The 23427-nt window shown below is 40.3% G+C and overlaps 1 protein-coding gene across 1 annotated transcript in view; it reads right to left on the bottom strand.

The window, feature by feature from the left end:
* Sec61a2 (SEC61 translocon subunit alpha 2) overlaps positions 1-23427 on the bottom strand; it is a 25631-nt gene extending 2204 nt beyond the window's left edge. The window contains exons 1-11 of the mRNA XM_075970424.1: positions 23220-23427; positions 21449-21516; positions 19318-19383; positions 11995-12073; positions 9057-9188; positions 8826-8935; positions 4153-4306; positions 3136-3296; positions 2674-2871; positions 1264-1455; positions 488-564 (exon numbers count right to left, since the gene is read on the bottom strand). Coding sequence (XP_075826539.1) covers positions 488-564; positions 1264-1455; positions 2674-2871; positions 3136-3296; positions 4153-4306; positions 8826-8935; positions 9057-9188; positions 11995-12073; positions 19318-19383; positions 21449-21516; positions 23220-23226 — 1244 coding nt within the window. The 5' untranslated portion in view covers positions 23227-23427. The remainder of the gene's footprint in view (positions 1-487; positions 565-1263; positions 1456-2673; positions 2872-3135; positions 3297-4152; positions 4307-8825; positions 8936-9056; positions 9189-11994; positions 12074-19317; positions 19384-21448; positions 21517-23219) is intronic.

Raw genomic sequence — 23427 nt, 5'->3', positions numbered from 1 at the left:
CAAGAACACCACCAGTAGACATGCTGACATAGAAGGGACCCAACCCTAGACAACTACAGGCAACTAAGGAATACTGAGAGCAGGAGAAAACAGCCTTCCCCAAAGAAGAGCCTCTGGCTATCCAATACCAAATGGTTAGCTATGAAATCATGTATATTTATCATGTAACAAAAAGATTGAACAGATTTTATATATAATATATATAAATGTATAAATTTATGAATGAATATATATACAGAGACACTTCCTTAGGAATGTAAGATACTGTGAACCTGAGAGACAGCAGGTGGGGGGAGTACACTAGAGGGGGAGAAGGGAAAAATGGTATTTTAAAAAAGTAATTTTTAAAAAGATTATAAAAGGGCCAATCCTTATGTGGAGAACAATTAAGACTTAGTTGATTTTAGTTCTCTTGTGAAGAGTAGAAAACTGAATTTGAATAAATCCATGTCCCTCAATGATCAAGGAAATGACTTTATGAGCGTACCTGTTCAGCTCGTGGACCATGGAGGTGTCTCTGTGGCCTCTCATCACCATCTGCTGCTCTTTCAGCTGCTTAGCCACCTGGCCAGAAAGAAGACTTGAAATAAACTTGCTTTCTACACTAGAAGAGCCTCAACACTGGCACTGTATCGCTCATATTAAACAGGGGAACTGAGGTTTCAGTGCTGCCAAGCATATGCTACTCATACATTACATCTGTACTCTCAGCATTTTTTTAAATTTTTTTTTTTAATTCCTTGGTTTTTTTTTGAGACAAGGTCACTGTGTAACAGCCCTAGATGTCCTGGAACTAACTTTGTAGACCAAGCTGGTCTTGACCTGCCTGCCTGCCTCTGCCTCCAGAGTGCTGGGATTAAAGGCATGCGCCACAACTGGCTGGCTACTCTCAGCATTTTTTGTATTAGTTCTGTAAGTTTTAGAGGATCATAAAGCCACAGTAAAAGTCCAAAAGAACCAATTTTTTAGCCTGCTAGGGATATGTCTTACTAAGAATATATGAACAAAGCTAAAAACTATATTTTAGAATCCAAATACTATGATTTTTACAAAAGTTTCCTTTAATACATTTTTATTTTATGTTCATTGTTTTGCCTGCATGTATGCCTGTGTGAGGCTGTCAGAGCCTTGGAACTGGAGTTACAGACAGGTGTGAATAGTGCTGGAAATTGAACCCGGGTCCTTTGTAAGAGCAGCCAGTGCTCTTACAATGAACCATCTCTCCAGCCCCACAAAAGTATTTTTAACTAGTCATATACTTACATCTTTGGCTGACGAACCAGACACTTCTATCCACGTCTTAGAAAAGAATGCACATGATCCCAACATGAAGATGATATATACAACTACGTGGACAGGATCCTCAAATATGGCACCCATGGACTCGGGAGGAGACAGGTAGTAGCAGAGGCCTCCAACAGGGTAAGAACGAGCAGGTCCTCCCCCACTGACATCCTATCAAACAAGAATTAAAACAAACAATGGTCAACCCGACTAGTTGAGAATACTAGGGTTTTTGTTTGTTGCTGAGGATAAACCCAGGGCTTGGAATACCAAGCGCAAGCCATAGAATGTATTGCACCATAAACCTTAAGATTTGTCTCTGTTTTGGGATGAAGTCTCACTATGTTGCCCAAAATGACCCCAAACTCTTTTGAGGTGATCTGCTTTAGCTTTCTGCATATTTAAAACTACAACTGTCATGGCCAGAATATACATGTTTGAATTTTTCAAAAATAATTACAGTGTTTTAACTTTTTAAAGAGAAGCTTTATTGTTCTGTGAGTGTACACGATGCCTGTGGGTGGTGTGTGCTGATATGTGCACGGCACAGTATACGTGGAGGTCAAAGGACACGTTTGTGGGACTGGTTTGCTTCTGCCACCCTTTCATGGTCTCCGGGTCTAGTCTTAGCAAACACCTTTACCTGCTGAGCCATTTCACCAGCTCATGCTGATTTGAAACACAACAGCAAATGAGCCTATATAATTTAAGAAGTTAACCTTGTATCCTTCAGTCCTTCAAAATTATGTACTTTATTTTGTGCAAGACACTTTGTTTTGAATAGATCACTAACAGAAGAGTGAGTTTTAAAAATATAGATCTATGAAATCTGGAGGAAAGACATACAATCTATAATTAATCTCTGATTATATTTAGAATCTGAAATGGATAACCATTGCATTTTGAAGTTTTAAGAAAACAATCAAGCCAGGTGGTGATGGCTCACACCTTTAATCCCAGCACTTCAGGAGGCAGAGGCTGATGATCTCTGTGAGTTTGAGGCCAGCCTGGCTGACAGAGCAAGTTCCAGGACAGCCAGGGCTACATGGAGGCTATACTGAGGCAAGAAGACTGCCTAGTCGGCCAGGACTATATAGCGTGAGACCACGTCAATAAACAACAAAGACTACAAACAAAGTCACTTTTGTGAAAGCAACTATAATTTTTAGCCTAAAAAGCTATTCAGATGATGTAAGAAAATGCTTTCCATATAGTAATACATTCAAAACTACCTGGCAATCTTAGTCTTAGAACATTTGCCAAATTTTCCAAATAACAAAATGATACAGGTAAATAAATTTCAAAATGCTTCAATATCTATCTCAATCAGTTAAAAATACAACTATGAAATATAAATTTTAAATATTTAATAAAAATAAACATACTCACGGCCCACTGTCCTAGTAAGTTTACTAAGAAGTTGCCACTAAATCGAACAGACAGCATCTGGGAAATGACATACAAGTTTGACACTAGGGCAGACTGGAGAATTATGGGAATATTCGATGTGTAGAAGAGCTTGATGGGATAGCTACTGTATTGTCCGCGATACCGGGCCGACTTAATGGGCAAGTCCACACGAAACCCCTAAAAATGAAATCACTAGTAAGAGGAACTGCATATCAAAGATTGCAGAGAGAGGAAAGGATAGCAGCAGAGAATTGACAAACCAGCAATAAAATTTGTCCCTTCCCCAAAGATCCCTTTTTTCTAGTTCATAGCTAGTATTTTCCACCTTCAAACTAGGGCACACTGGTTCTTGAAAAGCTGATTTATTAGACACCATCCTTTCAAACAGCATTCTTTTTACCAGAAAAAGAGCAATGACATCAGTGAAAAGGTTACACTTACCTGAAAATATATGACAACAGCAAACACGAAAACTGTGGCGATGAGATTCATGAGATTGGGGAGGTTCTGCCGATAGAAGGCCTCCCTCAAGGCTCGGACTTTGTCTGTCCTGGTGGCCAACAAATGAAATAGAGCTATGACTGCACCTTCAAACTCCGTACCTGAGAAATTGAGACAGAAATGAACTGTGGGTGCCTCTTCCAAAATCGTCTCAAAAGTCTAAACAAATAACTTGAACCTCAAGTCAATTTACCAATTGATGACTCTGTTATACGTATGGCTTTGTAACATGGCCATGCGTGTGGGTTCTAAACATGTTTCATGGAGGCAAATTTCAACATAAATCTGCAATTTTCATTCATAAAAGTTTGCCTCTCCTTTAGGGAAAGGAAGGAAGTATTTTTAGGGATAATAAAAAGCAGCAGCAAAGTAGAATAAAAATGTCAGAATCAGAGCAGGTTTATCTACCATGCTTGCCTTTAGTTGACTGCACCAAGAATGTTAATAAATTATCAGTATTTTCTTAAGGCTGGGATCAAAGTTAGACATTGACTAGTTAGGACAGAATGACAACTAAGAAGTGCAAAGAGATACAGGGAAAAAACAGAATGAAATCTTTCAAACCTTAGATGCTAATACAAAGCCAGCTAGAGAGGCAAGGGTATGAGTGCTCTCAGAGGACGGCCAAATCATAATCCACTACCTTTCTGTCCTTCCGGTAAAGCTGCAATCGGGGAGGTAAATGACTCTGGCAGCAATGGCTTAAGCAAGGTCAACAAAATTGTAATACAGTTTGCAACCACTGAAACTTTAAACAAGCAGAGGTTAGATGCACTCTTTTTGGACTTACTACTGCATACTTCACACATCTCTCTGCTCATTAAGTTTTAAACAGTTAGCATTCGTGGTCTAGGGTAGCAAACTGGAGTGCCTAGAGGCATGTGCTGCTGCATTACAGACTCATTTTCAGCATCCATCCAGCAAAGCTCGTGCAGTTGCAGTCACTGTGCAATGTACCTCTGCCAGTGTTAATGGTAGTGGGACTAAAGGCCTTCCAGACAATGGTTTCACAGATGTTGGTGGCAATAAAGAGGGAAATACCAGACCCCAAGCCGTAACCCTTCTGTAGCAGCTCATCTAACAGCAGCACAATCAAACCAGCAACAAACAACTGTGGGGAAAGAAATGCACGTAAGCAGAAGCAAGAATAAACTCAGGAAGGGGCAGACGAATGGCTAGTTCACAGTTTGTGCATTCCCATTGTCAAACCCAAGCACTGTTCTTCACCGCTGTGCTATCTGCAGCCACTGCCTGCTCTAGTCTAGTCGCCGGTCAACCTAACAATCGAAGGACTAGGACTGCTGCCTCTTTATATAGCAAACGTTTCACCTCAGAGTTATATTTATACCAGCTAGATAGTTTCACTTACAATTTTTAAATTGTGCCCATGGTAGAGACACTAAATAATAATCACAGCTTAGAATTTGAAAGGAAGAAACATAAAATAGTCCAAATACCTCCATGTAAGTAAAAGGCCAAATAAATTACAGAAAAATTAAGAGATTCTTCACTCCCTAACGGGTAAGATGAAATTAACACTTTTTATAAAGTAATACATCTTCTATATAATACATATAGAATAAGCCAAAAACTAGAGCACAATTGAGTATAGAAATTGTAATACAAAAATTCATGCTATGCTTATTATGACAAAGATTGCATACAGATTTGAAAAGCTAAGATTTCACTATGTTTTCTAGTTCATCTTTTTTTTTTTTAATAAAAACATACTAAATTTAGCTTACGGCTATTCTTGGAGAAGATATATCTATAAAAACATGTATCAATAAAACCAAGCCACAGTTTCTGTGATGTGGCTTCTTTCTGGCTAGAATAATCTTATGGACAGGGAAATAAGGCATGAGCCCCAATCTTACTACCTTACACTCTACACCCTCCCCTACAGAAACAAGGAAGTAGTTTTGATTCCTCCCAACTCAAGCAGCCCACCCTCATTACACATTTTACCTACTATCACCTGTCAATGAACACGTTAAGCTGCATTATACCGTTTGAGCATGCTTACCTTACACACTGTAGTTGGTTTTTTGTCTTTTCTTAAATGCCACTTCAGTGCTTGTACAAAGCCTAACTTGTCTTTTAAAGTTTTTAGTTTGATTTTCAAACAACTGGAAAAGGGGCATAACTCTCAAACTCCTGAGAGAGATCACTGTAACCTATCTCTGTATGAAAATCAAGTTTGATATTTTGACAAGGTAAGAGGGAAGTTAGGGCTGGGTTTTATTTGGACACAACTGGGTAATTGTGTCAAAATACCAAGTTGAGTGTTCCCTGTCACAAATCCAGTAACAGTAACCCATCCCCACTGACGGGGAGAGTGCATACTCATAAATCAGTAGTCTTGGCTCTGACAGATAGATGGTCTGTCCAAAGACACAAGAAGTCCTACAATAATGAAGTCCCCTGTGCAGAATAATATACCTAGAATTGTTCCTGAATATCCTTGAGAATGAGACTCATCTTTTCCCAGGAGGAGTTAGAAAGTATAGATAAATCTAAATGAGGAATTGTTTGTGCCATTTAAGGAATACAAGAGCTAGTAAACACCATGTGTGTTTGTGGAAGAGGAAAAGGAAGCAGAGAATGACAGCAGCATCTCCATGAAGCCCAGGGAGAACAGAACTGTGACCGGTAAACATGCGAATGCACACTATGACCCTCTGAGTGGGTATAAAAGTGCACTGGATGTCAAGTGGGGTGTGCATACCCACTCCACTTAGCTTGACAAAACACACTTACCTTTACTATGTGCCATGCACAATGACACTTTCTATTTAATTTTTAATTTCAACCAAGACTCAATTTAGATTTCAAAATCAATTAGTGGAAAGAGCACTATGTGAGCAAAACAAAAACAAAGTGAGAAATACCTTCCATACAGCATGCAAACAGTTTTCAAAAACCTATGTTTCTAGGTGAACACACACTGATCCAATCATAGATCTTCAGTGTAGCCACATACTGTCAGTGTTAGCATCCCTTGAAAAGACACAAATGGATCACTGCCCACCAGCAATCAAACACGACATTTTCTTTATACATTAACACTAGAAGAATTCATCACAACACAGATATTTATATACCAGAATTTATGTCAACAAGCTAATACATATTTGCTTATTTCAATCTCAGAAATAATGAGATTTCTCAATGTGCAAAAGAAACATTAAAATAGCCTGAAATGCTGTAAAAGCTACCTCACCTAACTAGGCCAGAGCTGCTGAGCTACATTCCTTGACTCTAAGCCTAGCTTTTGGAAGGTGCCAGAGAAATTACACTGGTACAAAATGTTCTGAGGGCTTGATAGTAGTTCTGAATGTCTTTTTAGAAGACAACTCAAGGCTACTTTATGCTAACGGAGTGTCTCTGTAACAGTGCAGATTTAGCATTTTTAAGACCCTGAATCAATCCTTAACTCCAAAAGAAAACAAAAATTAAACAAAAAACCATAAAACTTTATTTGCTGCATAAAGCAAATGTTTTAAAGCAGTGGTTCACACAGAGTGGTGGCACACGCCTTTAATCCCAGCACTTGAAAGGCAGAGGCAGGCGGATCTCTGTGAGCTTGAGGCCAGCCTGGTCTACAAAATGCATTCCAGGACAGCCAGGACTACTATTACCTGGAGAAACCCTGTCTCAAAGACAAACAAACAAAAGGACAGGTTCTCAACCTTTCTAATTCTGTGACTCTATAAAATACAGGTCCTTGTGTGGCGACCCCAACCATAAAATTATTTTCATTGTTACTTCATAAATTTAAGTTTGCTACTGTTATGAACTGTAATATAAATACATGATATTCAGGATTTCTGATATTTGACCCCTGCAAAAGGGGCATTCATCTGCCGCGCCAGGTTGAAAACCACTGCTTTAAAGAAACAAGAACAAGCATGATGTCCTCAGCATATAAGAAACCATAAGCGCTGAAGGATACTAAAGCCAGGGGCAGAGGATTCTCTTTGCCCCCTCCTCTGCATCTTTTCCTTTTCCAACTCCCAGTGGCTATAATGTCAAGCACATGATTTGTAAATGGAGAAATAAATGAACCATTACGCTCTTAGGACACACATTTTATGCTGGAAAAGAATGCACTAGGTCTCAGCAAGTTACTAAAGACCCAATAATACATTGAAAATCCTGCCCTAGAACACAGACAAAACAGTTATAATCCATTATATTATTATCAGATACCTGACAATCTCTCTGTCCTGAGTCAGGCTCACTGAATACTCTTTCTTATTTGACTTGCTTCCTACATAAGGTTTATTTAACAAAAAAAGGGGGGGGTAAATTATGTACATCTGAGATTGTCATATTTCTCAAATACTGGCATTTGTGATTATTTTAAAAATATTTTCTGAATTTGATCTTTTGAACTATTAGGGAAAAAATCCTAAATTAATTCTAATTTTATACAATAGATCAAATGAATTTCCAAGGTAACCAGAACCCCAGGAGACATATTTTATTAACAAAACTTTAAAAAAATCTTCTGAACATTACATACAATCAAAATTATGTTGGTCTTTAAAATACCCATTTCAGAACTCCATGGAGGGCTGGGATGTCATTAAACTGGCAGCTGGCTTACTATGCACAAAGCTCTAGGTTTAATCCCTAGTACTCATAAACCAGATAATGGTACAGCAGATGTATAATGCTAGCACCTGGGACATGGGGGTGGGAGGAACAGAAACTTAATGTCACCTCAGCTACATACTAAGTTTGAGACCCATCTAAGCTATATGACATTGTCTCAAATACCTCCATACAACACTCATACCTGAGTATACATATGGTATTCTGCAGACACTAAAATTATTTAGAGCATCATAGTTTCATATTCCACCAAGAAAGAAAAGAATACTGTTAGAAACCTGGGTAAAGACCTAAAATCTGAGCACTCAAGATGTGGAGGCAAGAGGATTCCAAGTCTGAAGACTGCCAGTTAAACTACGAAAAAATATCTTATTACTACAAATTAGGTATTTCAGACTTAGCTGTTTTTCATCAAGTTTGCTGTTACTGTGCTTTCTCTAGACTAGCATGTTTCATTTCAATGATAACAATTTAATATTGCACAGGCTTGTCTCTAATTATTGGTTCAAGAATCCTCTGCTGCAGCCTCCCAACTAGAACTAGAGGTTTATATCATCATGCTGGGTTTTCTGAAGTGACTTCAGCCAATAAGGAACTTCACATATCTACTATACCGATAGTGCATAAAGTAACCAACAGCTAAAGTGCTGATCCCTGCAGCTATGGCCAAGCAGACCGCCACACAAGCGTGAGGAATGCCCCACCACCACCACCTGGCTGGCAACAGCAGGAATGCACTGTTAACTGAGGGAATACACTAGAATTTCAGAGACATCAGAATGTAAATATCAAACAATGACGGAGTGGTATCCATAATTCTTTAAATGACAGATTCTAAAGCTATGAAAATAAACTTTTTAAAATCAACACAATGTATGTGTCACTTCATTTGTAATATGTAATTAAATAAAATGACTCAGAAGAAATGATTATATCATTCACCTACAGAACTGTTAGATAAAAGGGACCAAACTGTTTTTATTAGCGTATAAAAACACAGGATTTCTTACCTGTATAATGATAAGGAGGCAGATCCCAGCACCCATTTCTGCAGGGTCCCCGTACATCCCCGTCATGACATACACAATGGCTTGCCCAATGGTAATGATCATACCAAATACTGATGAAAAAGGAGCACATGCTTACAACCAAAGACAAAAACCAACAAAACCAAAGAACTACAGGAAACATCTTTCCCCAAACCATCCTCAAATTTGGAAAATAACTCTATTATTGCTCACGTTTCTGGGCTCCATTGAACAGAGCTCTATCTTTGGGTGTATCTCCAACTTCAATGATTTTGGCTCCAGCTAACAACTGCATGATCAAACCAGATGTTACAATTGGGGAAATACCCAATTCCATCAATGTTCCTGTAAAGGAAGAAAATGAGTAAACAATTTGTATGAATGAATATAAAGAAAAGGTCTGGATGAATATCTGAAATTTATCAATACCCCAGAAACATGCATCATAAATGTTGGTGCATTTTATAAATGCTGATTCACTGAAAAAATAATAAACCTTCCAAGAAACAGTGAATGCGTAGACTGTGGGAGCCCACAGATGTGGATTTGTTCCACCTTCACCAAAAGGACAGTTCAGACCTATTCTTGCTCCTTCAAGGTTATGACAGGAGGTTTATCCCAGGGTGTGGTTATTAACAGGATGGTTTGACCTAGAGCGTGGTTACTTGATGCTTTGGGTATTGAGAAGGTGATTACTTTGTTTGTTCCTTGTATAGTGGTAAAGAAGTCTTTTATCTTCCCCCTCCTCTTTGGACTGGGGTATATAAAACCTATAAAAAATAAACACGGGGCAGATTCAGTATTTGCTAGGTTGTCCTCCCATCTCTATCCTGTGTCTCTGTCTTTTCTTTATTATCTTTAATTTTTCTACCTGCCATTTCTTTATCTTACACTTCCCTCCAAGCATGGACGAATAGGCTAGGCGGAACCTGACTGATGTCGTCACCTGGCCATGGGATATAGCAACAGACCAGAGCTATGCTCAGCCTTGATAAAAGCAGCCCCTCTCTACAGTGAACAGTGTTTATATAGAGATGTATGACTGGTCAATGTGCTGAAAACAAGTGACTACTAAGTGTTCAGCCTTCATAGGAAGGATCATATTACTACCACCATCCCCATGTTCAGAGAACAACTCAGAAAAAGAGGTGGAAAGAATTGAAGACTTGGATAATGGGGAAAAGGCTCTGAAATGCTGTAGGATGTACATGTTATGGCCATGGCACTCATTAGCCCACAGCAGATACAGTTGGCACAAGACGGAGCGACTGAACATTTGTTCTCCGTGACGTAGCCACTTAGAAACATAGGTTCCAGGACAGCTCCACACCCATGCCCTGGTTAAACCCACTAGGTCACAAAGTAACACTAAAAACAAGAGGCCTGCAGAGATGGTTCAGCAGTTAAGAATACTGGCTGTTCTTCCAGGGGACGCCAGTTTAATTTCCAGCAACCAAATGGTAGCTCACAACTATCTATAACTCCAATTCCAGAGGATCTTGTGCTGGCCTCTGTTGTGGGATAATGCTTTTGCACACCGTAAAGATTTGTCACACGTATTAGTTTAATAAAACACTGATTGGTCAGTAGCCAGGCAGAAAATATGGACAGGACAACTAGACTAAGAATTCTGGGAAGAGGAAAGCAGAGAGTCAGCCACCCAGTCAGATGGAGAGAATGCCTTACTGAGAAAAGGTACCAAGTCACATGGCTAAACATAGACAAAACTTATGGGTTAATTTAAGTTGTAAGAGCTACTTAATAATAAGTCTAAGCTAAGAGGCCAGACAGTTTATAATTAATATAAACCTCTGTGTGTTTCTCTGGGACTGAACAGCTGCAGGACCAGGCAGGACAGACACTTCTTGTCTATAGGCCTCCATGGATACTAGCTATGCATGTGGTACACAGACATATATCTAAGCAAAACACCCAAAATACAAAAATAAACTAAAGAAAGAAAAAAGAGAGCGAGAGATGAAAATGGGATGGATGGGATAGAACTTGATGAGAGGATAGGGCTAGTAGTGATGGGGGTGGGGTATTAATAAGTGTGGCGAGACTATATGAAACGGTTAATGAATTTGGAGGATAGAAAAGGAGAGAGTGGTGCTGATGAGATGGTTCAATGATTGAAGACATTGTGGCAAGCCTGGCAACATGAGTTCAATCCCTGCAATCCATGCAAAGGTAAAAGGAGAGATCAGCTCCAAAAAGTTTTCTTCTGACTTCCACATGCTCACTGTGACACATGTAAGCATACAAACACACACACACACACACACACACACACAATTTTAATAAGTAAATGAACCAATATTACTCCTATAATCTAAAAAACTACCAAAAAAACCTGCCATTTATTCAAAAATATTTCCCCCAAACATGCATCACCATTTCTCACATTCAAGAGGCTTCTGGTCCAGGGCATCATCTCCCTGACACTGAAAATCATGGGATTTTTTTTTTTTTTTTTTTTGGTTTTTCGAGACAGGGTTTCTCTGTAGCTTTGGAGCCTATCCTGGAACTAGCTCTTGTAGACCAGGCTGCCTCAAACTCACAGAGATCCGCCTGTCTCTGCCTCCCGAGTGCTGGGATTAAAGGCATGTGCCACCACCACCCAGCCAAATCATGAAATTCTAATATCTTGAGGAAATAGCTCAGTGGGTAAGAGTTTATGGCACAAGCTTGAAGTAGAGTTCAGATCTCCAGCACCCACAAAACACCATTTGTAATCCAAATTCTCAGGACACAGACATGGGTTACCTGAGGTAAGTTCTAGAGCACTAGAACTGGCAAGCTCTGCGTTCAAATTGGAGACCCAGTCTCAGTACATAAAGTGAGCTGGACATGAAGGCACATACCTTTAATCCCAGCAATTGGAAGGCAGAGGCAGGAGACTATCTGAGAGTCCCAGACACCCTATACAGTAGAGAGTGATCGAGGAAGACACTAGTCAACCTTTGATCTTCACTGTGTACACATACATATGTGTACAGACCACATACATTCAAACACACAAAACACATACAATAAACCCAGTGTTGTCACTATTACAATAGTGGTTTCTCCTCCTAAGCCATGGGTTTCTGTTCTAGGTCTCCCATACAAAACCACAACTGATGGCAGGATGGAGGTCAGAAGTACATACCTCTGTTGGATGCAAGAATAACTCTCATCCAGTAGAAGGGATCTGCAGAATCCGATGACATGATCCCAAACAGTGGAATCTGAAACATCATATAAAACAACAAGGACACTCTTAATTTAAAATGCACTTGTTTGGCCTACAATGCATGTTAGTTACTTCTTGTGATTTCTAATAAACAAGCTTACCTTAAAGTTCTCTATCAAACACTAGATATCATTACTTAGTAAATATATATGCCTGTTAATACAGGAGAATATGCCTAACACTGCAATATATCTAAAAATAGCAAAGAAGATCAATTTTGTTATTTTTCATCACAATTTAAAAAAATACCTCTAACAGATTAGTTTATGTATTTGTCAAGGCATGGAACAACTTCGCAAAACTGAGAGTATCCACCAACTAGAATAAACACAATCCTGATTGAAGACCTAAGGAGATGTATATAACTGGAATAGTATGCAGCCACTGAAAACAATACCTATGAAATTGTAATATTATAACATAAATACTTTCTCAAGGTAAGAAGAAAATGTCAGTTTTCAATCATGCATGATTTTCCCTTCAGGAGAGCATTTGGAAATAACTACAAACATATTCGACTGTCACAACTTGGTGGAGGAGAGCAATATTGATACCTGATGAACAGACATCCATACCCAGGAACAGCCTGTAGCATGATAAATAAAAACCCAAGACTGATATTGGAGTTCAACCTAAAGGTCAGAAAAGCAAAACAGACAGCCATTGGTTTTAACCTCTACCTCAATCTGAAATGGTGATCCTGCCTCCAAGAATCCTCAGAATGAGACTGAGTCTGAGAGCTGTCTCCTCCTGTCTTATAGTCCTCTCTAGTGCTGGGATTAAAGGCATGCATCATTGCTGCCCAGTTTCTATGGCAACTGATGTAGCTACTGGGATTAAAGGTGTGTGTCACCACTGCCTGGTCTGTAAGACTGATCAGTGCGGCTGTTTTACTCTCAGATCTTCAGGCAAGCTTTGTTTATTAAAACACAAGTGAAATATCACTAAAACGGCCCCCAGCACACAAGATGCCTAAAATTCAGTAGTACCAGTATTAAGATATCCTGGAATAAAAACTAAAATTCAAAATTGCATACAGTGTAAGTGCAAAAATAAGAATACATACAGAAAATAACACTGAAAAACCTTTCCAGTATTAAAATACTGATAATATCTAAGAGATAAGATCATAATTGATTTTTGTTCCTTATCTATCATAAGACATCATTTTCCACCCAGTTGTTTTGACAAGGTCACACTAGCAATTCCAACGCTTAAAAGACTGAGGCAGAGGGACTGCGTCAAACAACAGCAGGGGGTAGGAGGAAGAGGAGGAGGAGGGAGTGGAGGAGGGAGAGGAAGAGGAGGAAGAGGAAGAGAAAGTAAAGGAGGAGGAAGAGGAGGAGGAAGAGGAAGAGGAGGAGGAGGAAGAGGAGGAAGAAAAGGAGGAGGAGGAAGAAGAAGAGGAAGAGGAAAAAGTAGAGGAGGAGGAGAAAGGAAGAGGAAGAAGAGGAGGAAGAAGAAAAGGAGGAGAAGGAGGAGGGGAGAGAGGAGGAAGAGGAGGAGGAGGAGGAGAAGGAAGAGAAGGAAGAGAAGAAGGAGAAGAAAGGGACGACAGAGGAAGGAGCTAACTTTCAATTTTTGCCCATGACAGGCCCTTGTTTAGTTTCCTTACCATACTGGGGAGGAACCCAGGGCCTGATACATGCTAAGTAAGCCCTTCCCCACTGGGCAATGCCTCCATGCCAATACACACATATATGACAAAGCAGTTAGTGCAAGCTCCTTCTCAAACATGATAGATTCCTTTCTCAAAAATGCAGGTTCAGGCCGGGCGGTGGTGGCGCATGTCTTTAATCCCAGCACTAGGGAGGCAGAGGCAGGCGGATCTTTGTGAGTTTGAGGCCAGCCTGGTCTACAAGAGCTAGTTCCAGGACAGGAACCAAAAGCTACGGAGAAACCCTGTCACGAAAATCCAAAAAAAAAAAAAAAATGCAGGTTCAGGCACAAAGAAAATTACATTGCTAATTTCAAAACTCTATAGCGATTGAGGAGATAGCTCAGTTAAGAGTGCTGTCCACACAGCATGAGGACCTGAATTAAGGTTCCCAGTGCCAAAGGAAAAGAACCGTGTGCCAGTGCATGTCTATAACCACAAGACATGAAGGGACAGAGGCAAGAGGAAAGACACACACACACAGGAAAAAAAAACTGTAAAACAATTTTAAAAGTTCCAAAATATCCTCAAGAAATTTTAAATAACTGAATCTCTGGAATATTTAAACTATTATTAAGTTAGGTGACAGAAACGGTAACTCAGAAGGCACGACTAGTTTGTGCGTATCCTGTATCTGTGAGAAGTGAATAAGGAAGTCACTGTGCAGTAACTCACTAGCACTACAGGGACAGCTCCTATCTACGGCCTTGAACAGAACCTCTATACTTCTCTGGTGCTGTCAGATTAAGTCCTTAAATGTCCAAATAAATCACTAAGTTTATTTTCTGTAAAGTCTTTCTTTTAGCAAACCCAGCAAAATATTAACATAATACAGCACCGAGGAAAACCAAAATACTCCCTGTTCTAATGGAAACCTGAACTAACTGTATGGAGATATGGAAAATGAGCGCTACAAGTCATCTAGAGCAATGGAAAGTCAAAGCTAAAGAAGGAATGTCTGGGATGAGACTGCAAGTTGCAGGCGTGGAATGTGGTTTGGTATTTGCCTAGCATGCTCAAGGGTCAGGGTTCACCTCAGTGGTGAAAGTGAACAAGATGGCAAGTTGCAATCAATTACAGATTTCCCCCTCTGGCACATAATAAAATATAAACATAGGAAAGAATAAAGGCTAATCCAAATTTTAAAAGCTGCAGGAAAAGGAAAAATCTCCAAAGCAACTATGACGTTAGCTTGACTGTTAACTTGGTAGGATTTAGAATCACCTAAGAAACAAGCTCGAATATATCCACAAAAGTATTTTCAGAGACATTTAACCGAGAAGGGAAGAGCTCTCATAAAAGTGGGAGAACCACCCCATGTGTTGGGTCAACAGGTCAAGCAAGCTGAGCATCAGCATTCATCTCTCTCTACTTCCTGACAGCAGACACAATGTGACCAGCCACCCTATGCTCCTGTCACCACACCTTCCTGACAGCAGACACAATGTGACCAGCCACCCTATGCTCCTGTCACCACACCTTCCTGACAGCAGACACAATGTGACCAGCCACCCTATGCTCCTGTCACCACACCTTCTTGACAGCAGACACAATGTGACCAGCCACCCTATTCTCCTGTCACATCTTTTTGCCACTGTGGACTGAACCCTCAAGCTGTGAGCCACACAAAACCATCTCTTAAGGTGCTCCTGCCAGGTAAAGAGAGTGGCTAATACAGCCGCTAAACAAGAAAAAAGTGATAGATTCGAAGCACCAACAAGCCATGGTGCAGGGCACAGAAGATCAGTAGACAGCTGCCTACCTATTACCATGTAAAGCTAACAATTCCCAGAATGCCCACCAACATTTCAAATGTGGAGAAAAGGAAACTAGAGATACCTTTGTTCTTCGTTTTCATTAAGAGGAAAGAGAAACAGCAGCTGAGAAGAAAGAGAAGGAAGTTGAGCAAGGAGGGTGAGTGGCTAGGATGAAACTGAAAATTACGGGGCTACACAAAATTTGAGAACTGAGGAGTGGCCTGAGCCTAGAATGAATTAGAAGCTCTCAAGACAGCCAAAAAAAAAAAAAAAAAAAATCAAAGCAGAGCCCTAGAAGCATCTAATATAATGATCTCAGCTTATCTCACCTCCCACCATTCCCTCAAGTTAGAGAAAACTGGCTGGAACTTGTTTTATGTTCAGTTGAAATCACCCACACTGGGCAGATCTGCCCAAACGTGAGAAAGACAAAAAGCAACCACTTAGCAACTATATAAACACAGGGAACTAGGTAACACAAAGGCATAAATGGGCCAAAGCAGGAGACATTCCTAAGAAATAGTACTGGTTTTTTAATAAGAAATGTTGTGTGTGTGTGGGGGGGGTATTTTTGTGATGAGATACTGAAGTGGGGGGGCTTATATAAGCTAGGCAAGCACCCTAAGGAATGAGGAAGGTAGGAAGTGTTTTGTTTTGTTATCATTATAACATTAAAGATAGGGTCTCTCTAAGCTGTCCGGGATGGCTTTCAACTTGAGACTCTCCTTGTCTTAGTCTTCAGAGTAGCTAAGATAACAGGCCAATGATACTAGACATGAAGCTCTTTCTTCTATTTATGTTTCCTTTTTGGGATCTGGGTAATGATTTAAATCCCAACATTTCACTATCTGAACTTTCACAGGTTAAAGTTTGTTGATCACTATATTAGAAGATTCAGTAATTTTAGTATGGTAATTCTCATAAATCGACCTAAAAAGTCAAAGCAGGAAATATATATACATATCTCATAGTCAATGAACTTTCTTACAAAAATACACATAATGATTCTAGATGTTTCTATAAAAATATAAAGGACATAGAGTTGGTCCTTCTCAATAAAGAACAAAGCGGCAGAACTTTTCCTAACTGATCAGTGTAAGAAAGTGACGTCAGATTCCAGATGCTGCTCAGAACACAATATATCCAGTAGCTTTTCCCTGTCATGGCATCCTACTGAGACATTTGGGTCCCTAGCTAAGAGACTTTCAGGTGCCAGCATCTCTCTAGCCTGAGAAGTAAGATTAGATCATGGCCACACATCTTGCTCCTTACCCTCTTCCCTGCCTCCTGCTTGGGAATGAAAGAGCCTGATTATAGGCTCATGCTGTGATTCTCAGACACACGTAAGAAGAGACCCACACTTCGGCCATGTGGGATGCTTCCTTTCTTCAGAAACACCCCCCTGCCACGCTGTCATTGATGCTGGGACTTCAACTTTCCTCACAGTCCCCACTGTGCTACTGCCTCTCTTCCTATCCATCTACGGCATTAATAACTCGTATTGCCTGTGTTAACAAGGGTGTCTATTGCTGTGAAGAAAAATACCATGCCCAAAATCAACTTGGGGGAAGAAAGAGCTTATTTCATCATCCGGAGAAGTCAGAGCAAGAACTCAAGACAGGAAACAAAGCAGAGGCTTTGGAGGACTGATGATTATTGGCTTGTTCTGTTTTCTTATGCCATCTGCCTCAGGGTGCACCACCCACAATGTTCTGGGCACTCCCACATCAACCATTAATCAAGAAAATGCAAAGGGCATAGTGACAGACAGCTTTAATACCAGCACTCAGGAGGCAGAAGCAGGCAGATCTCTGTGAATACTTGTTCAGCCTGGTCTATATAATGAATTCCAGCCACATACATAGTGAGACCTCTTTCAAGAACAATAGTATTGATGTTGGGCAGTGGTGGAGCACACCTTTAATCCCAGCACTCAAGGGGGCAGAGAAAGGTGGGTTCAAGGCCAACCTGGTCTACAGAGCAAGTTCCAGGACAGCCAAGATTACACAGAGAAACCCTGTCTAGAAAAAAACAGAAACAAAGCAAAAATGATACTTTACCAAATATGCATCTTACAAAAAAAAAATGCTCACTATCATTAACCAAGGGAATTTAAACTAAAATTACACCTATGCAGACAGCTACTGTTCCTAATAGATGAGCTAGTTGAAAATAAACAAAACCTTAGCATAAGACACATGGGCGTCTCACCTGGAGGTTCACAGGTAAAGAACACTGAACACAGGTACCATGCAGACCAGCAATAGGATCCTAGTCATGCACTACTGGGGAGGAGAAACTCTTGTACAAAAGTGTTCACAATAACCTGTTTCAGCAAAAAGCTGCACATAAGCCAAATGTCAACAAATAAGTGAATGCACTGTGATATATTCACGTACAGAAATAGAAACTGCTGACATGAATAAATCTCAAAAATATTATAAAGTCAGAGTCTAGACACCCTGACTACATATATGTGGAATTCTAGAAAAGACCAATTATAGCAAAGAAGGGCAGATCAGAGCTTGCCTAGGACTGGGGGTAAGATGAACAGTGAATGAAGAGTTACAAGGATATTTTGAGGGTAACAAAAATGTTCTGGACTCACTTATGTAATAGACTCTTGGGTGTACACATCTGCCAACATTCTTTAGAATGTATAGTTAAAACTGTTACTTTGTACATATAGCTCTCTAAAGTTGATTGTTTTTTAAGTGGGGGGACAACTTCAAAGATGTCAAATGCATATGAGAGAAGTATAGTGCCTGCTTTTTTCTTTGAACTTTCTGTGTGTGCGTGTTTTTTAACTACTCTTTCCTGCCCACCCCCCAGAAAAAAATTAAATCAGGTTCAGCAGTAAAAGTTCTTTAATAACCCAATCTTTCATTCTTCAGCACACATGGAGCAGCAAGATGGCTCAGCAGGTTAAGGCACCTACAACCAAACATGCCCACCTGAATTCAATTCCTGGAACCCACAGGGTGAAAGGACAGAACCAACTCCCACAACTGTCCTCTGGTCTACACACACATCCATGGTGTGAAGTGTGTATGGATTCAGATACACACACACACACACACACACAAATAAATATTTAAAAAAAAAAAGGTGGGCAGCCATGGCACATGCCTTTACTCCCAGCATTTGGGAAGCAGAAGCAGGCTGATCTTTGAGTTCAAGCCAGTCTGGTTTACAGATCCTAGTTCCAGATTAACCAAGGCTACACAGAGAAACCTGTTGTTGAGGGGAGTAGGGAAGGAGGGCAGATCTCTGTGAGTTTGAGGCCAGCCTGGTCTACAAAGCAAGTTCCAGAATAGCTTTGAAACACTGTAGAAAGAGAAAAGCCAGTCTGGAAAAAAGAAAAAAAAAAAACAAAAAACAAACTAATAATAATGCTCAGCGTAAAACATGACTTGGTCCCTCAGTCACACAGCACTTGCCTTGCATGTCCAAGGCCCTGGGTGTGATCCCCAGATCACAAAGAAATAAAAGCAGCAGAACTCAGAGCCAAATAGATGGCTCAAAAACTAGGAGTCCTTGCTGCTTTCCAGAAGATACTATTTCAATTCTCAGAACTGACACTGGATAGCTCACAACTAACTGTAACACCACCTGTAGGAGATCTGACACCCAATTCTGGCTTCCATGGGCAACTGTACACACGTGACATACACACACATACACAAACAAAACACAAATAAAAATAAATCTTACCAAAAAAGCATCACTCAATATATTTAGTATATTATTTTATCGTTTTTCTAATTCTTACTAATCAAGACCTTAAAATAATACAGACATGTGTTCAATAATTTGGTTACATACCTGACAGCATACTAAGAAAATGAAGAGTGTTATAGCTGTCCATAGTACCTTCTCTCTAAATTGAATCTGTACAACAGAAGTACAAAGAATGATCAATCAAAACCAAGAAAAACCAACTCAAAGCAAAATTCCACATTAAGGATGATCACCATTCCCCATTAGGCACGCTCCTATTATTTACGTACCCTAGCTTGTTCCAGCTAAAGTAAACAACCAATCAACTCAAACCTAACTCTCTTCTTTACCAAAAGAAAGTTATTATTTGTAAGTATTGTGTTCTTTACATATTCTAGATATTAACGCTCAGTCAGTTGTACAGCCATGGAAGAATAAGAATTTTCTCTCATTCCGTATGTACTCTGCCTGCCTTTTCCTTTGCTGTGCAGAAACTTTTAATTTCATGAAAATTCCATTTGTCTGCTATTGGCATTATCTTCTGAGTGACTGAGTCCCATCCAGAAAGTCTCTGCATACACCTGTATCTTAAGATACTTTCTCTACTCTTTCTCACTGTTCAGGGCTTCTGAACCACCTAGCGATGATGAAATTTGAAGATTTGACTATAGTTTGTAATAGTTAAGTCTGTATCTCCAACTAGCTCCCATGTGTTGCCACAAAAAAGATAATTTAAATATAAACATGCTTCATGATTGCCAGCTGGTGGTAGCATACGGCTTTAATCCCAGCACTCAGAAGGCACACACAGGTGGATCTCTATAAGTTCAAGGCCAACCTGGTCTAGAGAGTGAGTCCCAGGACAGCCAGAACTAAGACTTCACAGAAAAACCCTGTCTCAAAAGGCAAACCAAACAAACAAACAAAAACGATGCGTCATGTACACTGTACACGGAAAATAACTGGAGAGGCAGCAAAGTAGAGCAAATCTAATACATGTTTCATGCAGAAAGGGAACTGCATGAAACACTGAACAATTTTTTTTTTTTTTTTGGTTTTTCGAGACAGGGTTTCTCTGTGGTTTTGGAGCCTGTCCTGGAACTAGCTCTTGTAGACCAGGCTGGTCTCGAACTCACAGAGCCTGCCTCTGCCTCCCGAGTGCTGGGATTAAAGGCGTGCGCCACCACCGCCAGGCTGAAACACTGAACAATTTTACACAATTCTAGGATATTCATAAACTATCAAAAGTTATATTTTGTATGCCTAAAGTAAAACTGAGTAGCCATCTCTACCACTTCAAATCATTAAAAATTAAAGGCGCTTCTAAATAAAACAGTAAGTCCAACAAAAGTTTTATCAATCTTTAGGTCCCTATTTTGTTATTAATTTCCTAAGAATTAAAAGTAGGGAAGAGGGTAGTATGATAACTGAAAAACTTGAAATTAATGTTTTTTTCTGGAACTTTAAATATCTCAGTTCCAAATACATTCAATGACTGAATAATGTAATTTAGTTATGATACCTCCTAAACACATTCCTGCTATTTCTTTCCAAACAAGAAATCAAAATATGGGATTATACAATTACAATTTATTATGCAAACTCACCAAACCTACCCAGCAGACCATATCATTAGCTAGCAATATATACATCCTACAGTGAAGAAATTATAAAGTTCCAACATGGCCAGGAGAATACCATATCTTAACTAACACACAGGCCAAGAAGCACTTGGGCTGGAAACATTATAACTTAGAGTAACATTTTTGATAGAATGAGAATCCTAGTCTTAAAAAAGGTCTATAACAGTGCCAGCCAGACAGTTGTAGTGATTTGAATGAGAACAGCCCTGTAGGCTCATATATTTGAAAGCTTAATCCCTAGTTGGCAGAACTGTTTTGGAAAGGATTAGGGGCCTTGTTGGAGGTGTGTCACTGGAGGTGGGGTTTGATGTTTTAAAACCCCATGCTAGGTCCAATCCTCCCTCCAGCCTCTTTCCTGAGATCCACCTGGCGAGAGAAAAACTATAGTACACTAGGGAACAGGTACATATGCATATATAAGAGAAAATACATATAACTTAAAAAACTAGAAGCAGGTCTATAGTTGTTTGCAAGATGAGGAAACATTTTTGTACTTACAACAGAAACGGGTCGGGTAAGCAAACGAACCTTGGTGGTTTGGCAGAATAATTCACTCTGATACTTGCTGTATTATATTAAAGTATTATACTTACTTTCCTTTCAGGCTTCTGAATTTCTGGTAGAACTGCACAGAAAGGTTTGATAACTTCTAAAAACTTGACTGTAAAAGAAAATTATCAAGTTTAAAAATATATCTGTGAACGGTTTGGAAAAAAATTCTTTAACAGCTGTTTATCCCATCCACCCAAATTAAATAATCATGATGTTCTCAAGTTCAAAGGAGCAGGCCTGCAATAGATAAAACCACCCAAATGGCTAGGAGGTAAATAATGAAGGAAAGTGAATAATGAGCCGTGACTTTGCTTCTTCGTGCTTAAATCCAATCTTGTATTTACACAGAAGGGAAACCTTCAGATCACCACTATGAAAACTACGCAAACGCGGTTTATACAGTACTTAGATAACCCACTAATAGATGGTAGAAAAAAGGGAGCCTTTCCCAAGGACGGTGTAGTAGGAACTGAGCTTAACCAGCTTAACTCAAGCACTGACCTAAACAGCTTAGAGATGGCAACATTCACTAGGCAGGAAAAAATCAGGATCATGTCCTACAGGCAACTTTTTAAAGTCTACCAACTCTCCTTCATTTCCGTTAGCCACATTTCACAGCTTGGTAACCATATCAAAGTAACCATATCTCCAGTAACCATATCAAAGTACTTACAAGAATCAGCTCAGAGAACAGCAATTACATTTCATTAGAAAGTACTGCATTCCCAAGCTATTTCTGAAGCAAAATAAAGTAATATAAACCAAGGTTTAGGGATAGACACTAATCTCCTAAGTCCCACTGGACTCAAAGGTGGAAGTAACTGATGTCGCTTAGAATTTATAATTGTCATGTTTGCTATTTAAGTATAAGTTTGGACTACTTATAAAGTAAATCCATATAAAAAAAAAACTAAGGGTCACATCAAGAAACTCTATTCCTTTTCCTTCCCAAGAGACTCTCTGGGATTTCTTGGCATTTTATGATTTACTGTAACTGGCGTTCAGGTTTAAACAATGCTGTTGCGTGCGGCCATGTACTGCCTATCCTGAGAATTCCATTTGTCATTCGTAATTCACGGCCAAGGGTCTCTTCTGTTTCCTTTCCAAATGTCTACCAGCTGGCCAACTGGGTGCATCGCTTGGACCTTCAGTTAGGTATGCCTTTATACACAAACATGTGAACTTCTAGGTTAAGTATCTGTGTGAATACACATGAGGACGAATGTTTGGGGCAGGGCTCTCGAAGGGCCCCCATTACACGAGGTCTCGTCCTTATCGCGCGCACCAACTTACAGTTTTCAATGAACACTACAGAATGACTGGGATGAATATTTCAAGGAAAATGCTGAGCTACCGATCACACGCCTTTCCTCCCCTAAAACACACGCTATGAATCACATTTTTTTAAAAAATTGGGGGAGACTTATTCATCTCAGCACGCCAAGGAAGCGTGATTCAGGAATTAAAAAAAAAAAATCCTAAAATCCAGAAAAATCCCAAGTGGTCCAAGCTAAGGAGAGTGTCCTAACTCCCCGCCCCCCAGCCAATGGCTTCCCCGCGCCATCCACGCGCCATCCAGGCCGTCTAAGGGGCGCAAACCAGGACCTCCGGGTCTCCGTGACCCGCCGGGCAAGGCCTCGCTGACCAGAGACGCCTTGGCGGTGGCCCCCAGCTAGAGTCATCCGCGGCGACCACGACGAGGCCTGCGCATCCTCGGCCCCCCTGACGACCCTAACGGGAAAGCGGCTCCATTGCTCATAGCTCGGAGGAACCCGCGACCCTTGTGGTTCCCGCTCTGGCCATCATACTCACTGCCCATGGCGGCGGCTCAGGACACCCGGCGAGGACCCGCGGCCTCGCAGCTGCTTTCGCTTCCTTCCTCAAGACTCTGGCCTAGGAGACGGAGGCTTGGGACACGCTCCGGCCGTCCCCACACAAGCTCCGCCCATGAGTCATGTGACACACGCTCTCAGCTCCTCCCAGACCCGCCCCCGGACCTGGCCCTAGCCGTTGGACGACT

This window comes from Microtus pennsylvanicus, chromosome 4, assembly GCF_037038515.1.
Source record: "Microtus pennsylvanicus isolate mMicPen1 chromosome 4, mMicPen1.hap1, whole genome shotgun sequence".
In the NCBI taxonomy this organism is placed as follows: domain Eukaryota; kingdom Metazoa; phylum Chordata; class Mammalia; order Rodentia; family Cricetidae; genus Microtus; species Microtus pennsylvanicus.
The sequence above is the reverse complement of the archived record's forward strand: the minus strand, read 5'-3'. Positions and strand labels throughout refer to the sequence as shown.